Source organism: Peromyscus leucopus, chromosome 13, assembly GCF_004664715.2.
Source record: "Peromyscus leucopus breed LL Stock chromosome 13, UCI_PerLeu_2.1, whole genome shotgun sequence".
NCBI classification, from domain to species: Eukaryota; Metazoa; Chordata; class Mammalia; order Rodentia; family Cricetidae; genus Peromyscus; species Peromyscus leucopus.
In genome coordinates this window covers 24,870,865-24,890,182 of record NC_051074.1, presented here as the reverse complement: position 1 = coordinate 24,890,182, position 19,318 = coordinate 24,870,865, and the positions used below count along the sequence as shown (strand labels likewise).

The 19,318-nt window shown below is 45.1% G+C and overlaps 1 protein-coding gene across 1 annotated transcript; it reads right to left on the bottom strand.

Annotated features, from left to right (window-relative positions):
• Positions 1–3,411: 3,411 nt before the first annotated feature.
• LOC114704077 (lethal(3)malignant brain tumor-like protein 4) lies at positions 3,412–18,697 on the bottom strand. The gene is made up of 3 exons (XM_028885125.2): positions 17,277–18,697; positions 8,094–8,156; positions 3,412–5,017 (listed from the first exon to the last, which is right to left on the bottom strand). Exons 1-3 carry the CDS (start codon positions 17,397–17,399, stop codon positions 4,850–4,852), a joined length of 354 nt encoding a protein of 117 aa, XP_028740958.1. The 5' UTR covers positions 17,400–18,697; the 3' UTR covers positions 3,412–4,849.
• Positions 18,698–19,318: the final 621 nt, after the last annotated feature.

Genomic DNA, 19,318 nt, shown 5'->3' with positions numbered 1-19,318 from the left:
CAGTCTGTGTTCTTCTGGCTGAGATAGATAAGGACCTGTTAAATGCATCCTTTCCCCCGGAGACTTTAAACATATGACATTGAGCTAATGTTAGTCAACTAACTCTTGATGACTTTTCTCTATGGAAATAACTTATAGATCCCAGAATTTCACAATGTAAAGAGGTTCCTATATTCCAGACAGTCCTGTGTGTGTTCCACACGTGTGCTCTTAGCTGAAGTGCAAAGATTGCAGTTCAATTTGCCCCCGAATTTCTGGGTTTAACCTGGGATTTCTTAGTACTCTGTTCTTCATGAATCAATTTGCTTTGATGCCTAGCTTTCAACATCAAAGGGAACAGAATCTAATTTCAAGGTGAAGGAAAGAGGAAAATAATGGGTGGTCCTCTACATTGAAACAGCACCAAACAACTAGTTTGATCTCATGAAATAGAAGTAAGTGAACTCGATGTTTTAAACTGTCATTTCTCACACTTTTTCATTCCTCTTTCCATTCCCATTTCTGTGGCTGTTCTTAGACTATCTCATCCCACAATCCTTCTCCTGTCCTTTTCTTTATGGCAGAGACACAGCAGTACTGCCCCTCAATCCATCTTGGTCCCCAGGAGAAGAATGCCTGGTGTCAATACACACAGCTTTCTGCTCTGCTATCATCCTTTCCTGTATGAGTCAGGTCTTCACTGCCATCTGGATGTCCCCTGGGTTCCATAGGCATCCTTCTGGGACAATCAGATCTGACAGCAGGATCATATCTGACTGGTCACTGGATTCAAAATACCCCATATTCCAGAAAAGAATATGTTGTGCAAATCATTGGAGGCAGATGATTTTATTGAGAAATGTAACTGCTGATCACCAAATAATTCAGTCACCAAATTTATTTGTTTAAATCTTATTTTGAGTTGAACAATGCTTATTTGGTCTTTACCACATCATTTTAAGGGCAAAGAGATCCCAATTTTCTACTCCAACTGGAAACTGAAGGAATAAGAGAAATGGAACCTGGGGCACATATCAAGAATAGATTTTTGAAAAAAGATTTCTTCTTAATATATTATTCATTAATAAATGTATTCATAGGAAGAATATATTTATAAGGATCTGAATATTCAAGAATCTATTAGCAAACATGTTCTTCATGCATATATTTATAAGAAAAGCATTTTTAAGAGGAATAGATTTATAAGAGAGTATATTCACGAAGAACATATCCTCAAATACTAAGAATATATTCGCAGGAACATTTCACATGCAAAATGATATTTGTCAGTTCCCTCTATGAGTTGCATCCACAAATGAAGAACTCCCTAAGATGATATGGAACAAAAATGTCCAATGAATGAATGTTAAAAAAATCGGTTTTTGGCTAGAAGGTGAAGATACAGTTTGAGATCAAGCAAATGTTTGAAGGTGCCAGACCCCATCCAAACCCAGGTCTTGCTCCACAGTTCAGGTGACCTTACTGTACTTTAGTGACCCTACCTCTGATTCACAGGGCCTGGGGGAACTCTAGACAAAGCTGAGTTGTCTTAGAAATCCCAGAATGTTTGACAGTCATCATTTAGCAAGAGAGAGCTAGCATTACCCAGAAGCCCATGCTATCATGGGGTCCACCTCTGGGGCTGCCCTTCTAGGGGACTCTACAAAGTCAGGTATCTAATCCCAGAGGGGAGGTGTGTTGAAATTGTTAAGGATAGGTTTCTCTCTGAATGTTCTAGTGTTATTGTAAGTGAGAAATTTATTTTTCTAAAAGTTATCTGAAGTTACAGCCACTCTGAGAGTACTGTGTGAGAAATCCTGAGCTCCCTTAGGATTATTGCTAATGATCTAATTGCTAGCATCATGATGTGGCCTTGTGCTGTGTTGTACAAATGGTCCTGTGGGGGAACCCTTTCTAATAACATAGATGCTTGTATTTCTTGGAGTCCTGTTGACAATTTTGCTGTTTTCAAAGGCAGATACTAGGTGAGAATTCGGGGGAGAGGCTGTAGGGAGTAGCCCCTGCGCTTGTGGTTTTCTGAATACTGTGCCACGCCTGACACCATGTTGGGAATCCTCTTGGTAGGATAAAATATTTCTGTTTTTAGTATTTCAGGTCATTCTGGAAAGTACAGGCAGGCAAGTGTGGATGGAGGAAAAAATCGCCTTGAATGGAAGGAACTTAGAGTTTTCTGTAGTAAGTTTATTCCACTGCCAATGTAAAGAAATAGCTGGCACTTTGCAGACACCCATTCTGCTTTATATACCAACATCTTATGTGTTGTTTACATTTACATACATACATATATTCTCCAAATCAAAATTAAAAACAAATTCCCCATGTAGGCACCATTTTCCACTTTATGGAGTGTTACCCTCATCTAGGTGGATGGAAAGCTGGAATTTAAGTTTCATTGTCTTGCTTCATTTGTTGACACAGCATGTCAACATTCGTTGACACAGCATGCAGCTGTATGTCCACTAGAAGCCAGACATTGTGTTCAGCACAGGGAGTCAGTAATAAACATGACTGTCTTAGGCTATCTACACCTCTTCTAGAGAGACCAGAAGAGTTAAAAATGTAGCAATACCACTGAAGGGTATCATATAATAGAAAAGGCGCTACTACTTGCCATGGGGTAACCTACAGTGAATATTCAAGAGAGACTACTGAGATACTGAGCTTACTATGAGGCAGGATGTACCATGGTGGAGGTAACCACCAATAAGATCATGGTGAACTTAGAAGAAAGAAGTCCAGTCTAAATCTCGCATGAGACGTCAAAGAGAGAGAGGACAGAAGGGATGAGCCAGGCTGGATCATAGAGTACCTGTAGAATACTGGACCTGCAGAGAGTAGCATGTGAGAATTGGCTGTGTACCTCTCCTTCTACCCCAGTGATGCTGTGGTGGTAGAATTTACACCACAGGAATAGGCATACTTAGGTGACTGACTTCATGGCTTGGTTAGCTACTTCAATGGTGGCATTTTCTCAGGTGGAGGAAGATGAGTTTCCTTTGTGGAAATGCTGAGATTAGGGATATAGATAGATCTAGATCTATCTATACCTGATCTCACTGTCTTCCAGGAAAGATAGTTCAACCCCAGTTCTGCTTGGTGTCATTTCTTCTATTCTGGGCATTACTGATGAATTATCCTGTAGCAAGTATCTGAGCTACAAGTCTCAGGTCTTCTATAAAATGAGCAATTATAAAGCCCATATTAATTAAAAAGCTTTCCAACTTAGTCTCTCACACTATTAATATCTTAACTGTTTCCCTAAGAGAACACAGCAGTCAAAACCAGCAAGTTTCTCTGCTGGCCATTGCAGGCAGTTACCTCTGTTCTTCCACAGCTGAGGAAAAGAAACAGACCCCAGACTGTAAGGCAGGCGCAGGCTATGATCACACATCCAGTAAGACAAAGAGAGGCTGCTTTTTACGTGTTTATTAACATTTAAAATATATTAAAACTTTAACAGTAGATGCAGGAATTTTTATTGCATGTGGAAGCCTCCAAAAAAAAAAAAAAGAGAGAAAAACAAAACATTACAGAAACAAATTTACATCACCTGATAATATATTAAATTTACATTTAGGTAAGCATTTAAAGAATGCAATATATATGCTTTCAAGTTTTTTTTCTGCTTCAGTGACCTAAAGTTAGAGAAATTCGCTGGGCAGAATCAACTTTGTTAAATTGAGAATGTTATTAATGTAGCAGGAAGATGTCGTCAGATCTGCTTCTTTCTCACGGCTTCCCCTTTAGTTCCCATCCCTAAAGGAGGAGTCTTTGCTTCCCGGAAGGCAGTTGTGAATGCTACTATGTGAAAGAGCAGAAACAGTTGTAGACTTGGGGTTCTCCTTTTTCATAATTATGAGGTGGTCTGCTCACAACTCCAGTCTCAGACACGCTCACTTCTAAAACATGACGGAAGTCTGAGAACGGGTCAGAAGGATTCAGCCAAACAACAGATCCTGAGCTGGAGGTCCTCTGCCCTGCCGCCCTGCCTCTGGAGGTGAAACCAGAACCTGACACACTTGCTCCAGCATCGACAGATGAGGGAGGAGTTCATTCTGAAGTTTGTTTCATCAGAATGCAGACAGAAAGGAGTTCATTCAAGTGGGTTATTGGCCAAGGCTGTTGTTAGAGAAAACTCGGGAGACAGCCCTGATGGCTGGTTCTCTGGAGGACCTCATCTGGTCCCTGAAATGCCCAACTACTCTGCTGCTACTTCTAGGCACACTCCTCGGAGTAGGCTCTGGGGCACCTTGGAACCATAACCGAGGAATAGTGAAAGGAATAAAAGTGAGCATCATGAAAACAATGTGCATATTAGCACTTTATAAAAGATTCATACTTTCCTGAGTTAAGGGCACAGAAACCTCAGGAGTCTTCTTGGAAGCACCAGGCTCCCATCTCTTAGACTCGCCACACCCAGATGATAGATGTGAGCTGTGCTTGGATGTGTTTGTGTTGGACACATTAATGATAGATTAATGAATTGATTATCTGGCATTTTACCACTTGAGACACTTAATGCTTGCAGAATGGAGAGTGGTTCTCATATATATATATATATATATATATATATATATATATATATATAGAGAGAGAGAGAGAGAGAGAGAGAGAGAGAGGGTAGAGGACAGACATGTGGACAGTTTCTTCAGTCTGTTTGTTGCAGTAAGGATGGCACCCAAACCAACACTTGGACCTAAGTGTCTGAGTCATTGGCATTTCACCATTTGCCAAAGTCTGCCATACACCTAAACCAGACACTTTAAAGGGTATGACCATGGGGACATTGGCGGCCAACCTTGTTTCTGAAGGCACAAGTCCCAGTATCGGGGGATGTTCAGGAGCATGTTTATCTCCTGGCTTCTGGGCCCGAGGCAACATCATCTTCAGTGACATCCTGGGAGTTCCTGAACATCAGGATAGAATTATAAATCTTCAGTGCTGGGCCCAGCTTGATCTTCATCACTTTAACGATGTCTGCCTGGGTCAGAAGCAGGAAGGCTTTGCCATCTATCTGCTGTGAATAAACAAACAATCACAAATATAATTACTCCACACTGGGGCTTGTTTATCCACCAGTAGCATTTCCTGGGTACAGTGTGTGACACTAAATCCGTATGGCCTTGCTGGAGTCACCCCGCCCCCATTTGACTCAAGGCAGATCAACAACATTGTGCTCACAGAATAAAGGAGTCAAATTAAATCAGAAGGTTCTCAGTTTGTTAAATATAGACTCAATACATTAATTTGTGCCAGCACAGACTTCCATTGTTATGTTTCAACATTTTTTTGGCCTGAATGTACCAAGAGCTTTAAAAGTACCACCAAGGAAATCTCCAGAGAGTAAGGCACCATGTGCAGGCTCTGTCTGGTATCACTGAGGGTGTGGAACACTGGAAACAACCTCATGTTGTAGCAACAGAAGGAAAAAAATGTAGTTTAGCTGCAGTGTGGGATGCTACACAACACAATCCCTTAACACGTGTTTCAATGAAACAGTCTGTGATCTGTGCAATCTCACAAATCGTTAAGCAGTCATATATATTTTGACAACAAAGATCTTCTAGTTTTTAAAAATAAATCTGTATGAACACACATTTGAAATATCAGAAACCTGGGGCCACTGTAGGACTCAGGGGAAAGAAGTAGTTGCGGCTGAGCCTGATGACCTAAGTTTAACCTCTAGAACCCACAGTGGAGCGACAGAAAAGATACCTGACATTGTCCTCTGACCTCTACATACATGCTGCAGCATGTGTCCACACTGACACACATGCACACCATACATACAAAATGATACTAAAACATTAGAAACCTTGACTCCCCAATAGCAAAAGAAGTTATCTTTGGCTATCAGAATAGTGATTTATCTTAATATTATCCCTTTAGCTTTCCAATAACTTCATTTCCTTTCTGTAACAAAACCCACTAAACAGAAAAAAAACATGTAACATTATCTCATTTATTAATTTTAAGCACATTTAGAAACAATATGAGAATGATTCTTGGCTCCAGTCCAAATTTGGGAGTAATGGATATATTGATGATCTTCATTGTGGTAATTATGTGCGTATGGTACTTGCATAGATGTATAAAACACCATGTTGTGTGCTTTGAGTATGCTCGATCCTCATTGGACAGTTAAATGTTTTTTACATTAGGAAAGCATGCGGCTACATGATGTGAGACAGCTTTCCTGAGTCATATGATGATGAATAGTCACCATGTAGACTGTGTTGGTTCTCAGCTTCTTGGAGGCCTAGGGACCTCAGAGCTTGTCTCTGTGGACTGCTTGGGGGCACCTGTCCCTATATGATATACACACTTATATGGTTACCTATGTCAGCTGACTCTTGGCTGCAGAACCAGAGACTGGGATGAAAGGGTTTTCTATGGCAATCCCTCTGTAAACCAGAGCCATGCACACAAACCCACCCAAAACCAACAGCGCGAACCTCTTACAGTCAATGCCTCCTCGATGGTGGTGATCCCTTTGATGGAAGGTTGACGTACTTGGGGTTCTTGTGTAGGCTTCTTAACACTCATAAAAGCTCATTAAAATTACCTCTATGACGTATTATCTGTTGAAGTCACAGCCATTTAAGAGCATAAAATGCTTTTCTGGGGATCAAATCCCTGTTCTCCGAGGCAGGGAAGAGTCATTACACCTCTTTCCCCACCTTGACCTGGGTTCAGCACCTGCATTTTCAGGCAAAAAGCACTGGCCAGGCGGTCAGTTGTCATAAAAATGAGGCGGTGATGGTGAAGATGACAGTGAGCGTGTATGGAGACGCAGGAATCTGCTATAATGTACCATATGTGTTTCACTCTCCTGATGATCCTGTGAGGTAGATGAGGAAACCTGGAATGTCCAGTGTAAAGATGTTCCCAGTGTCACACAACTTCTCAGAGGCAAAGCTGGCGTCCCAGGCAGTGCCTCGTGGACCCAGAGGAGAGGCTCCTCTCTATATTGCTTATTAAGGCCCAATTGGCTGGTGTACTTTAGAGGTTCCATCCTGTAAGTCTGTGTGTTTTAGATAGGGAGGAGCAAGGGGGTTTCAGTGATTTTCCCACAGGGGTCAGCAAGTATCAAGCTTGAAAACTCCCAGAAAGGGTTTTATATTTATCGTACAGAAAGACTCAGAGACAAACTAGTTCTTGTGGATTGCTAACGAAAAGAGCAGGCTGTGTGCAAGCCTGGGTAAGGAAGGTCTGCCCAGGCTGTGTTGCACTCTGGTGGAACCACAAAAACACTGAGCATTGTTGGATGGTATCAAAAGCTGCAGGACTCTGAGGGTCTCAGAGCCCAGGACATCAAGAAGATGTCCCTTGAATCGTGCATGCTCTGAACTCAAAGGGCAGGCAGGGACACCATGCTGCAAACATTCCCTAGGATCTAAGTTTCCTGGAGCACTAATTGAAGCTGTAGAATCTTCTGAGAGGGGAGTCTATGACACTGCCCCTTCCCACTGTGCCTGGCCTTCCTGAGGATGGCCTCTAAGGTAAACCACCTCTACAGTGTTCAGAGGACAAAGGACCCCTGTAAGAAGCTCAGTGCAGTGCAGGCTTACAGCGGTCACGTGATAGATAATCGTCATCATTATTTTATCATCTACAGTAGACCCCGGTGTTTTCTGCAGCCCCTGGGACTATGGATTCTGGTTTTGAAAAATGCTAAGCAATTGAGGACACGACCAACCATGAGGAAGCAGGAAGCAGCAATGCCACATGAGGATGCTTCTTACATCCATTCTGAAGCAGGTGCAGGCAGGGGGATGGGCTAGTCTCACTCTCACTGTAGAGCAGAGAATTCATCCCTTCCCCCAAGGCTCGCTAAAGCCACCAATGTGAAGCCTTCACAGCTCCCATAGACACTAATTATCTAATGCACTTACTCTTCCACCCAATGGTCTGAGAGGAGCACCCAGCATCCTATGACAGGAAGGGTAAGCTCCACTGCTGGGCTTTTCCGTGGTCCCTTTCTCTCGCCTCCTCTATCCAACTGCTCTTATTTACACTTAAATAGATGGAAGCAAAGCACTCCTGGGCCTAGCTTGAAGTACAAAAATATATCTAATTTTTCCATTTATTACCTCTTTCTTGAAGCACTTGGCATGTTCTTCACAGCCCAGAAGAGACTGTACAAACTCAGCCACCTACAACACAGGATGAAAAGCTAAATTTTAAAACATGCACCTGAAATAATTTGAGGCTTGAAGTAACTCGCTGTGTGAATGAAACATGCTCCAAGTCTCAAACACTTATTTAAACAGTAACTATCAAATCATATAACCTTTTTTTTTTCTAGCTCATTAGCTGTGTTCTGCACCATGTGTCTTTTCTGTCCATTTATCACCAGGCTGGCCAATACAGGGTATGTTGATAAGGGGACAGTGATGACCAAATCTGTATGGGGCTCTGGCACTGGGAAGACTTCCAATATGTGGTCCTCCTAATCATGTGGGGCTGGTGGCTGTGGAGAGTGGTTATCATAGGGCCATCAGGATGTTAGGAACATCTTGCTTGCAGGTACTCTGAAATAACAAGTCCCCCCTTTAAACATCACTGGGGGAGGCTCTAGCACACCTCTCGGGTACCTGGCAACCATGGAAACTCCATACATCATGCTGAACTAGATTCCCACATAAATGATGTTAAAAGCCCAGAGAGGCTTAACAACTTAAAAGTCCTACTCAGCCAGTTATCAGCAGAGATTTTGGAACTCAGGCTGCCTATTCCCAAGTCCTGAGTTCTGGAAATCACTCTCTTCAACTTTCCCTTTCTTTCTACACACATATAACACACACACACACACACACACACACACACACACACACACACACACACCATATACATACACACACCACACACACACACACCACATATACATACACACACCACACACACATATACACACCACACACATGCACACACACACACACACACACCACACACACACACACACACACACAATTTCCTTGTAGTGAGATAGCTTGAAGACCTGACTTACAGTGTAGATAGCTACCAAATGTCCCCAACAGACGCTGCCTGTTCAGATAAGATGAAGAAGTGTGGGCTGGATAAGTGGATGTTGATGATGTTTTGACAGATCTAGCAGGGCTGTGGCATATGCTGGCCCCAAGCTGGGGTTGGAGTACATGGGTTTTTGGGGTTAGGAGCTCAGGGGAACTGGCTTATTTCCCTTGCTACCTCGTGGTTCCACTTGGTGGTGAGCACCTGCCTGTGCCTTTCATGAGAAGCTCTGGAGACAGCTGAAGAGCACTGGTCCTTATACCAACATCTGCCCCGTCACTGAGCCCTGAGAGCACTTCCTCCCTCCAAGACTCTCCAGAGATCAGTGGACCCTGTTCCCCTCAGGACAGAAACGGACGCCAAGAATTGAGATGACTATTCTTGGGGCTCAGAATAGCAAGAACCATCACCCAGAAGATGCACCCGTGTTCTCCTGGCCACATTTAGTCTGTGGGAATTCAAAAAGTTCAGCATATTTTCTTTTGGGGGACACTCCAGCATGTGCTCAGGGTCTGCCTTCCTCACTCCAGCGCTACAAGTCTAGCTCAGCAAAACTAATTTGTGAATATCCTTCTAAGGTGGAAGGGAGGTTGTGAATTTTAGGAAACGTCCCTAAGCATCCAGCAGGCTGCCACGCACAGACATCCCACTGTGGGAAGACTTCAGTGCAAGTGTGATCAGACTAGACTTATCAGCATGGCAGCTAGTGGTCCACTGAAAGCCCCATGCTCCCATAGGGCACCGGCTGAGGGAGCTTTGTCAGTTTGCAGACAATTAATATGGGTGGTTTTCCTACATGAATAGGAAGCATGGGACATATGCTGGGTATCGATGGGGAATTGATGAAAGCTATGAAAGGCCACTGTTCAAGTCACCTTGGTGGGAAACTGGGGCAAGTGTCAGCAGTGGTAGAGGTGGCTGAAGTTGGGCCTCCAGAGTCCAGGACATTGACACATCTGAGTCCTTCCCTAAGCTACTCTTTTGGCTGAAAACATTGACCATGACTGTGTCTAAGGGCTTTGTGATGGGCACACCTCTGAATAGGACTGAATTGCTATTGAGTCTAAGGCTCAGTTCACAGAGAGGAAGGAAAGGAGAATGTCACATAAGGCACACCTTGCCCATCACTATAATAAGCATGTCCCATGTGTGACCTGTAGGAGAGATGCAAAGGCTTTTGGGTGGTAAGATTGAAGCTCAGGGAAAGATCCTGGAGGAGAGGCTCCTTCGATACACACAGTATTTCCTGAGATTAAAATGGTTGACAGACGTGTAGATTCCCAGGAGCCAGCCCAGAAACAGGACAGGTATGAGCAGCAGTAAAGAGTCTGAGGAGCAGAAGGCGAATGGGGAAAAGCAAGGTGGTGTGGTCTCTTGGGGATGGATTTGTGCTTCTAGCAGCCGGCAGCCAGGAGCCTGAAGTCCCGGTTCTCAGCTTGACCACACATCACCATCTCCTGCAGAGCTTGCAGCCTGACTGGAACATGGACTCAGCCATTGAGATTACAAATGAGTGGAGTTGGACTGGGTCCAAGCACTGGACATTCATTTTCAGAGCTCAGAGAGGATGCTGTTGTGCGGCGAGGGCTGGTACCACAAGGCCAGGGAGAGCTGGAGAGGTGAGCCTTCAGTGTTTTCCTGGACTCCTGAGGCCACTGTCAGTGGGTAGGGTGTCACCTACAGCTAACAGAAAGCATGAAGATCTGCAGATCTGACTGCTGAGAGAGGATGTGGTACAGAAGCCAAATCCTCTTGACTGGACAGTCTGGGAGTGGAGGGTTTCTCAGTCTCAGCTCCATGAATTCCTTGGGATAGACAGTTCTGCTGTAGAGTGCTTCTCTGTACTGTGGGGCATTTGCTCACACCCCTGGCCTCTCGTCCCTAGCTGTGAATAGCAATGTTGCCTTCTAGCTGTGACATCTAAAAGGTGTTTCCATAGGCTGTCAAAGGCCCCTTGGGGATAGAATCACTTGGAAGAATCACTAAATATCATGGGAGGGAAAAAAAAAGGTTGACCACAACTTGGTTCAAGACCTAAGTTTTGCTCTATCTCAGTCATGACCTCTGTGTGTGGAAAGCATGTCAGTCACAGGGACAGTGGGTCTCTTGTGCCAAGCTGCAGCAGTTGGCTAAGACATCTTCTTACTCCTTGTGCCAAGAGCTGCTCACTGCAAAAAGGTGCCAAGTTGTGCTGATCATTTGCATATGTCACCGAGCGAGTCCCCCTCTGCCAGCATTACAGGGACTCCTTCCTCTTCTTCAGCATAGCTGGCCAAGAACTCACCACCAACCGGAAAGGTAAACAGGGTTCTGATGGGGGTAAATAACAGGTGAAACCAAAGCATGGGCAGAATGGAGCACAGGCTGCCGAGGGGTGACAATGCCACTGTCACAGTTCCCTGGGGGCCCGGGCTCCCTACCTTCGCTCTCTGTATACAGCAGGGCATCTCTGCCTCCTGGGCCTCACCACCTGTCTCAGGTGCTCTGCTTTTTTGGAAAGATTCCTCCTCCTCCTCCTCCTGCTCCTCCTCCTACTCCTCCTCCTCTTCCTCCTCCTCCTCCTCCTCCTTCTTCTTCTCTCTCTCTCTCTCTCTCTCTCTCTCTCTCTCTCTCTCTCTCTCTCTCTCTCTCTCTCTCTCTCTCTCCCCCTCTCTCTCGGATGGTAAAGAACAATGCCATGAAATCTCCTGAGGAAAAAGTCTTCATCCAGATCTTAAAAATATCCAAAAGCCTTCTTCAGAATTATTAGTACTTCCCCTCCCTAAAAGTAAATTGTATGTTGAATTTTAACAAAACCTGTAGGCTTTGTTTGGCTACAGATTTTGCAAATGTAAGTGGTGAAATATTTCCATACCATAGAATAATATGGAAGGCCTTCCTTTTCATTTTCCTGTTCAAAGACCCTTTCTCCTACAAATGTGTGATAAAATGGGGACCACTGCTCAGTGAGAGTGAACTCTCTAAGGGAAGAAACAGTTGTAATTTGCTACCTACCCCTCAAATGATAGCTGTGAGGTGGGTCTACTTTTCAAAGTAACAAGTACCCGGGGAAACATTGTGGGGACCAAGACCATGGCTGACTCTGAAGAACACCCATGATGTGGGAAGTTGTTACATAGACTTGTGCCCTTGGCTCGGATTCTAGGGCACATCCCTGGTCCGGAGGTTGCTCTGTGAGTCCGTACTGTTAGTCATGGTTCTAGGGATCACCCTGGGCACAGGAACTGACAGGTGTCTGTTTTCCATGTTCTTCGGAGCGCACACTGTTCTGTACTGTGTCCAAAAACCCGGCTTTGTTTTGGAAGGGCTCCGAGCAAGTTAATTCTAGGCATGAGACAGCAGTCTGGGGACTAAGAAGGATGACTGTGCCTGGGCTCTTCTACCAGCCTCCGACTTTACCCAACTCACGTCCCCCCATGACCTACTTTCTCTGGCTTCCTCTCTGGCACTCAGCATGCATCTCTTCTGCAGTGGGCCGTTTCTTCCATCTTCCTGAACGATGGTGCTCCTCTCTTGCTGAGCCTGGAGATGTGAGCTGGATCGTGCCGCCTGGAAATCCACTGGGGACTGTGTTTCCACTCTGACTCTCTTGAATTTTTTTTTTTTTTGGCAGAGTTTATTTGCCCTTTTTTGAAGAGTCCAGCTGCAGAAGGCTGCTGCTATGCTTAGCCAGCAGTACCCTGGATTTTTCGAAACACTGCCTCCCTCCCATGTAAAGCCTGCTTTTAAAGCGACTGCCATCTTTCATAGTTAATGAACTTTTAGGGAGCACTTGGTTGAGAGCAGGACAATTTATATGTGGTACTTTAAGTACCGTTTCAGAATAGAAGAGGTATAAGAGCCTGCGTGTGAGCCAAACAAAACTCAGCCATGCCTGGGATGGTAAATGTTCACTCTACAGTGTATGAGGACAGGACCGATCATTCACTCACATTCACTCATTCATTCATTCATTCATCATTCACTCACCACACAGACACTGGCCAATCACCAACTCTGAGTACGAAGCTTTGTTAAGAAGATGTAAAAGAATACTAAAAAAAAAAAAAAAAAAAAAAAGTTAGTCCTTATTCCAACCATCTTGTACTCTGATGCAGACTATGTGCCTATCCCAGAGGGAGAAATACGGCTTCCACAGTAGATAATGTGTTCTCACACCCTCACCTCTAATGCAGTGTTACAAAACAATCACATTTACGACATATAATATATCGCCACGTGTTCTTGCCTTTCCTTTCACAGCCACTGAATCGGCTTCACAGCTTCCCCACACTTTGCAAACAGTACTGCTGCTGCTGCGGCAGAGACCGCTATGGTGACAGCAGAGGTAAAGCCGGTTCTCAGCTCTGTGGAGAGTGACAAAGGCCCGAGCTGGCTTCTCTTCACAGGTAGCATTATGTGGAGCAGAGGTCTCCCTCCCAGGCCAGGGTGGAAACAAAGGGAATCGTCTCTCTCTTCAGCTTCTGCTATAGATGCCCCATGCTAGATCTCATTGAATAGCACTTAACACGGGATGCCTGAGTTCATTGTAGCATACCGTGTCCCTGGGGACTCCCCTCTAACATGTCCACTGGTAACAAAGCCTGGAAACAGCTCTCGTAATCCAGGTCAGACCTGGACTGCCTTTTCAAATAAACCCTCCTCGGATGCCATTCTTGTGGTGGTGCCCAGAGCAACCTCACATCCTGTTGATAACGGTACCTACTGGTAATGGTACTTACTGAATGCCCCCACCCACCATGCCGATCCCTTGAGAGAACGGCCTCATTTCCAAAGACACAGAACATACCACCAAACTCACATTTTAAATCCATCCAAGATCATGCTTGAGGGTATATTTCAGTGTTGGGGAAATGTGCCTGGGGATTAGGGACCCAGAAGTAAGTCTCAGCTTTTCTTTTTCTCAAGTGCATCCTACTAGTAGCTGCCAAGGCTGGGCTTTTGCAGATAATGTGAAGGGCAACTCTAGAACACATCCCTGTGGAAAGCATGGCCACAGGGCACCAGAAAGATGCAGGGGCAGGGGTACTTGAGACAAGACACTTGGCCTCCCTGTGACTTTCCTACTAATCTAAAGGACCCAATGTGTCTTCCTGCAGTGAGGGGCAGAGCACGCACATGCTCCATGACAGAGAATGCAGGGACTGGAATCACCTTTGTAACAGGCCTTTGTATCACTTTAGCCTTCTTGCATTTTCTTTTGAAGCATTCCCAATCATAATGAGACAGGACAGTCACTCCCTTTGTCTCTTCCAACCTTTGGCCTTTAAGTTCATTAAAGGCTAAACTTGGACAGACTAGAGCCCTCCTTCCCCATCACCTCTCTGCTGTGGGATGGTCTGTATGTCAAATTGCTCTGATTGGTCAATAAATAAAACACTGATTGGCCAGTGGCCAGGCAGGAAGTATAGGCGGGACTAACAGAGAGAGAATGAGAGAACAGGAAGGTGGAGGGAGTCACTGCCAGCCACCGCCATGACAAGCAGCATGTGAAGATGCCAGTAAGCCACGACCACATGGCAAGATATAGATTTATGGAAATGGATTAATTTAAGCTATAAGAACAGTTAGCAAGAAGCCTGCCATGGCCATACAGTTTGTAAGCAATATAAGTCTCTGTGTTTACTTGGTTGGGTCTGAGCGGCTGTGGGACTGGTGAGTGACAGAGATTTGTCCTGACTATGGGCAAGGCAGGAAAACTCTAGTTACACCTCTCCACTGCCTCATGGTCCTCGCAGGGCTTCTGCTCTCTGGCTCCATCTCTCCTGAGAAGCAGACAAAAAGCATCCCTTCCTCCATTATAAGAGACACTTACGTACATAAGCTTGCAGATCTCACATCGGACTCTCTGGTCCCCAGACTGACGGTCTCAACACTACACCTTTTACTCCTTAGGGTAATAACTCGAAATATCTTGAAGGCCCAAGGCATTTCTCAAAAAGCCCATGACTTGCCTCCTCTCGGAGCTTTTGTCCTGTGGACTACCGACCCCTGTGCAGGCCTGCCTCTATGGAGCCTTCTGGATCCTCAGTTGACCCCCTTCTCAGTTCTTGGTTCCTCAGAGGCTGTCTCTGGACATTATGCTCTCAGGAAGTACTCCCCTCAAATCCTTGCCTACACCCTCTAATGGCAATAACTCACTTGCCATCTATAACTGTATCACTCCATAGACTCTCACCCCGAATTCTTCATGACCCCTTAGAAAAGCCCCTTCAGTCTATTGCTACACTGGTCCTTCTGACAGCACCTACACTGGTCCTTCCTCCAAAAGCACCACCATTCTCCACTGTTCCAGAGACACTTCCTGGCCTTGCAGATCTCAGGCTATTATCCTAATGAAGCATTTAGTCCTGAGACTATAAAAGGAATCACATTCGGCTCACTTTATTCTTCATCTTTTGTGTCTTGTCTACTTCCCTGTGCATTGAGTCTGATTTTAAAATAAGCACTGAAGTCAGATGTTTCTCACCACAGAACCCAGTCTAGACCCCTGCCATTCTGGGGGACTCCTAACCAACACAGTGGGCATCTTCCTCTCCTTGGTTTGGCTCTCTCTGAAGAAAACCATTCCTGTCTCCCTGAATCATCCTGCTTAGAAAGTGACAAGACCAAGCAGACTACAGCTTCTGACTGAGCCCGGGGCCACCCTCTCTAGTCACCTTTGCACACAGCCACTCTTCCCTGTCGTGGGTTAGCTTCCTCTATGTTCAGTGTGTGTGTGCACAGTAGGAAAATGCCAGCTCAGGGCTGGGATTGACTACATGGCCCTAAGAAAGCCACTTAAGTTTTGGCCATCTCAATGTCTTCATCATTGTGCCTTGCCATCGTTATCCTAATATACATTTTTGACCATGTGAGGGTCATGAGCTGAGGGGCTATTGAGAGGGGAGGAGTCAATTCCAGCCTTACTTTCCAAATGGAAGAACATTAAACGACTAGCTTAGGAGTAGTAAAGAACTGCTTGTCAACTGGAACTCCCCGTTTGCTCAGTGCCCACTCACATATGATTTCATCATAAACACAGAAGGCTTTCATTCAGTTGCTTTGGTCTAACCACACTTAGCAAACTTGTGCAATTCTCCAAGAAGGCACACACCCAACTACTCTCTTAGGAACAGAACCCCGCTATTTTATTCTCCCCTGTATTCTCCAGCCCATCGACCCAACTCTCTACTACAAAGATAACATGGACCCATCCCTCCACAGAATGGAAAAGAGGTAGGTATGTAGACATAGCATGCTGAGGAACAATGGCTGCACCCTCTGCCCATTACTGGAGGAACCTGGGAAAAAAACAAATCCCAGGCTTTCAGACGAGGTCTCTGGGGAGTTGCGCACAGGCCTTGCTCCAGGCTTCCCAAGTCTGCACAGCCGTGGGGGAAAGACTCTGAGAAAGAGAAGCCTAATCCATACCAAGGGAAGGTGATTGGACTAGGTGCTTGATGAACGTTTTGGAGCTAATTTAGTTCCAGATCTAGCTTGAACCTCAGAGAAGACGAGGGCTGACTAGGTTGAAAGAGCATCGTCTGAGGCCAGCCAGTGCCATGACATCTTTATCAGTCAAACAATGTACTCCCTTAAAATGAACCTGTTAAATAGGAGGCATTGCTCCAGCACTTTAGCAAGCAATGAGGCTTAACTGACCTATGCAGAAAAGCAATGTTGTAAGGCATGATTATATTAAAAACCAATATTGTAAAATCGTACCTGACTTCTCGCCACCATAAAACATCTTACCCAATGTTTTAACAATAGATCCATTAAAAATCAACTTGAGGTTTACTAGTAATCCTATAGTATGGAGGAAGAAACCATGGGGGCAGACACTTGCTCTGAAAGGGAGCACACAGGATTGCTCAGGGTCTAGCATGTCTGGGGCAGGGCAGTGCTTTCCCAAAGAGGTTTCTAAGCACAGAAGTTCATGCTTTGCTGTTTCTCCATCAGAGCAGGGGTGTGGATTTGGAAGACTGGTTCCTCTGTTCTACTTAGTGAGGGGATAGTGACAAGACACAGGAGTTGTTACTAGGGTAAGGTCGAGGTAGGCAAGAGCAGCAGCAATAAGGCAGACAGTGGACTTCCCCAGTTTCTTCAAAGACATGCCTGACTTCCTGCTCTGATTTGACGGTTAAGCTTTATAGAGAAGATGCACCATCTGAGACATGCAGGGGACATTTTCCCAGATGTTAGGATATACCAGCGGTGGGCTGGTTTCACTCCAGGGTCCCCAGTATGGTTCTTCTCACCTCATCCACTGTCCACCTGGCCACTTGGCTGGCTTGGATATCAGCCACACCTGGAAGCAGCTTGCAGTGCTGCTCCCAGCCCAGGGGGAGGTCTCGGAAAGGGTGAGCCGACATGGATGTCATGAAGACCGAGCGGTGAAGCACTCGCTGTGCCTGTTCAGCTGAGTATTCTGAAAGAGAGAGCAGGGTGGAGTGAGTGGAGCACAGAGGCTGTAGGTTGGGGAGGCTGTCAACTCTTTGGAGGAGGGCCTTTGGTTGATGGGTAAGATGCACACCCAATCAACACTTTTAGAAGGTGTAGCCTATGCCAGTTAACTAATTTAGTTCAGAAGACATGTAAAACTCATCATGTAAGGCCTAGGTGTGTCTGATCATTAGCCAAGTCCAGATACTCTCTGTGAGATTCTGCTGGATGGAAGGTGAAGCGCTAGGTTATCCTTGGCTTTCTTTTCTCTTTCTACATCAAGACTACGGAGCCACAAAGAATGTGAATATTGAGCAGACAGGCATACTGAACCATCTGGGATCTATGTGTACACAAAGAGCTGTTTCCTCCTAGAAGCCACTTCCTACAATAAAATAAAAACAGAACAAGCCCAGGTTCACATCTGTCTCCCTAAATTCCCTTGTGATGCTGAATAAAATATAAGAAGGTTCCCACGATAAGGTGTGTGGTATCAGCCGACACTGTAGAGTCCAGGCAATACATAGTGACCTCATATGGAGCGACACTGAGGCAGAGCCTTCAGGGAGAAAAGCCTCAGCTAAAATGTGACTTCTCAGTGCAGACATTCTTAAGCAGTACGTGCCTTCTTTATTAATCAGAAACTCTGAATGGCTCCCCCATTCTAAGGCATGAGAGACAGTGGCTCCACTTGTCCAAGACTTGCTGCTCCCACCACAATGAGCCCCCATCAAATCTGGAGGCTCTTCAGCCTTGCTCATAAATACTGCCACACTAGTGAGATCTCCTTTCAGAACATCAGTCAGGTCTGATAGGACAGGCATGTAATCCTAGCATTAGGGCATGAATGGGAACAGAAGAATCTTGTTCAGGGCCAATGTCAGCTCCATAGCATGTTCCTGGCTGGCCTCGGGCTACATAGTAAGATGCTCTGAACCACAGAATAAAGCATCTTTACTCTTGCATTGTATCCCAACAGTTAGGATGGAGCCTGGAGCAGGGGAGGCACTTAGGGGGTGAGGGAGATACAGTAGCACAGTCGGTAAGCTTTGTAAACAAGAGAACCTGAGTTTGATTTTTCAGACCCATGTGAAAGAGCTGGGCATGGTGGCATGTGTTTGCGATCACAGTGCTGGGAAGTGGGGGCAGGACATCCTGGGGATCATGGCTCAACCAGTCTAGGACAATTGGTGAGCTCCAGGATTATATCTCAAAGCACCAGAGATCCTATCTCAAAGGAGGTATACAGTACTTGAAGATGACATTTGAGATTGTTGTCTTATCTCCATGTATACACTTGCACGTGTGCGCGCACACACACGCACACACACACACTGAATGCATATCACCACATATACATGTACATACACATGTGCCCATGCACCTGTACACACAAGAACAGACACCCACATATACATGAACAAACACACATATAATGAAAGTGAAGGTCTGATGACATTGCCTTGGATCTCCAAATGGATAAGGAGCAAAAACATTAGAGATGTCTGCACAAATCTCTGCCTCTATCAAGACATCCTTGAAGACCCTTTCCGTTCACATTAGCTAACTGAAATCTACTGAGACTTAAAGACTTTAAAAGACAGATCACAATGGAAATGTTTCTCACCTTCTAAATGCCTCCCTTCCCAAAGCAAGAGGCAGGTTAAGCTGAAGTAGCCAACAACTGAGAGACTACTAGTATGGTTTACGTCTTACGTTTTGTTAAGAATCTGGAAAACTATTATGCAAATATTCCCACCTCTTTATTATAGTTTTTAGTGTAAGGGGCTGACATGTACTTTACATGATCAGTCGCATACCTGTTTAGAATCAGAAAGGCTCTAAATGGTGAGCAAGC

Bases quoted from the DNA above. Each gene is read 5' to 3' on its own strand.
- LOC114704077 (XM_028885125.2), bottom strand. From the start codon at position 17,399: ATGACATCCATGTCGGCTCACCCTTTCCGAGACCTCCCCCTGGGCTGG. The intron at 8,157-17,276 runs GTGAGAAGAACC...CCTGTGTTGTAG, and splicing joins CCAGGTGGACAGTGGATGAG to GTGGCTGAGTTTGTACAGTC. The intron at 5,018-8,093 runs GTAATAAATGGA...GTTTATTCACAG, and splicing joins CCAAGTGCTTCAAGAAAGAG to CAGATAGATGGCAAAGCCTT.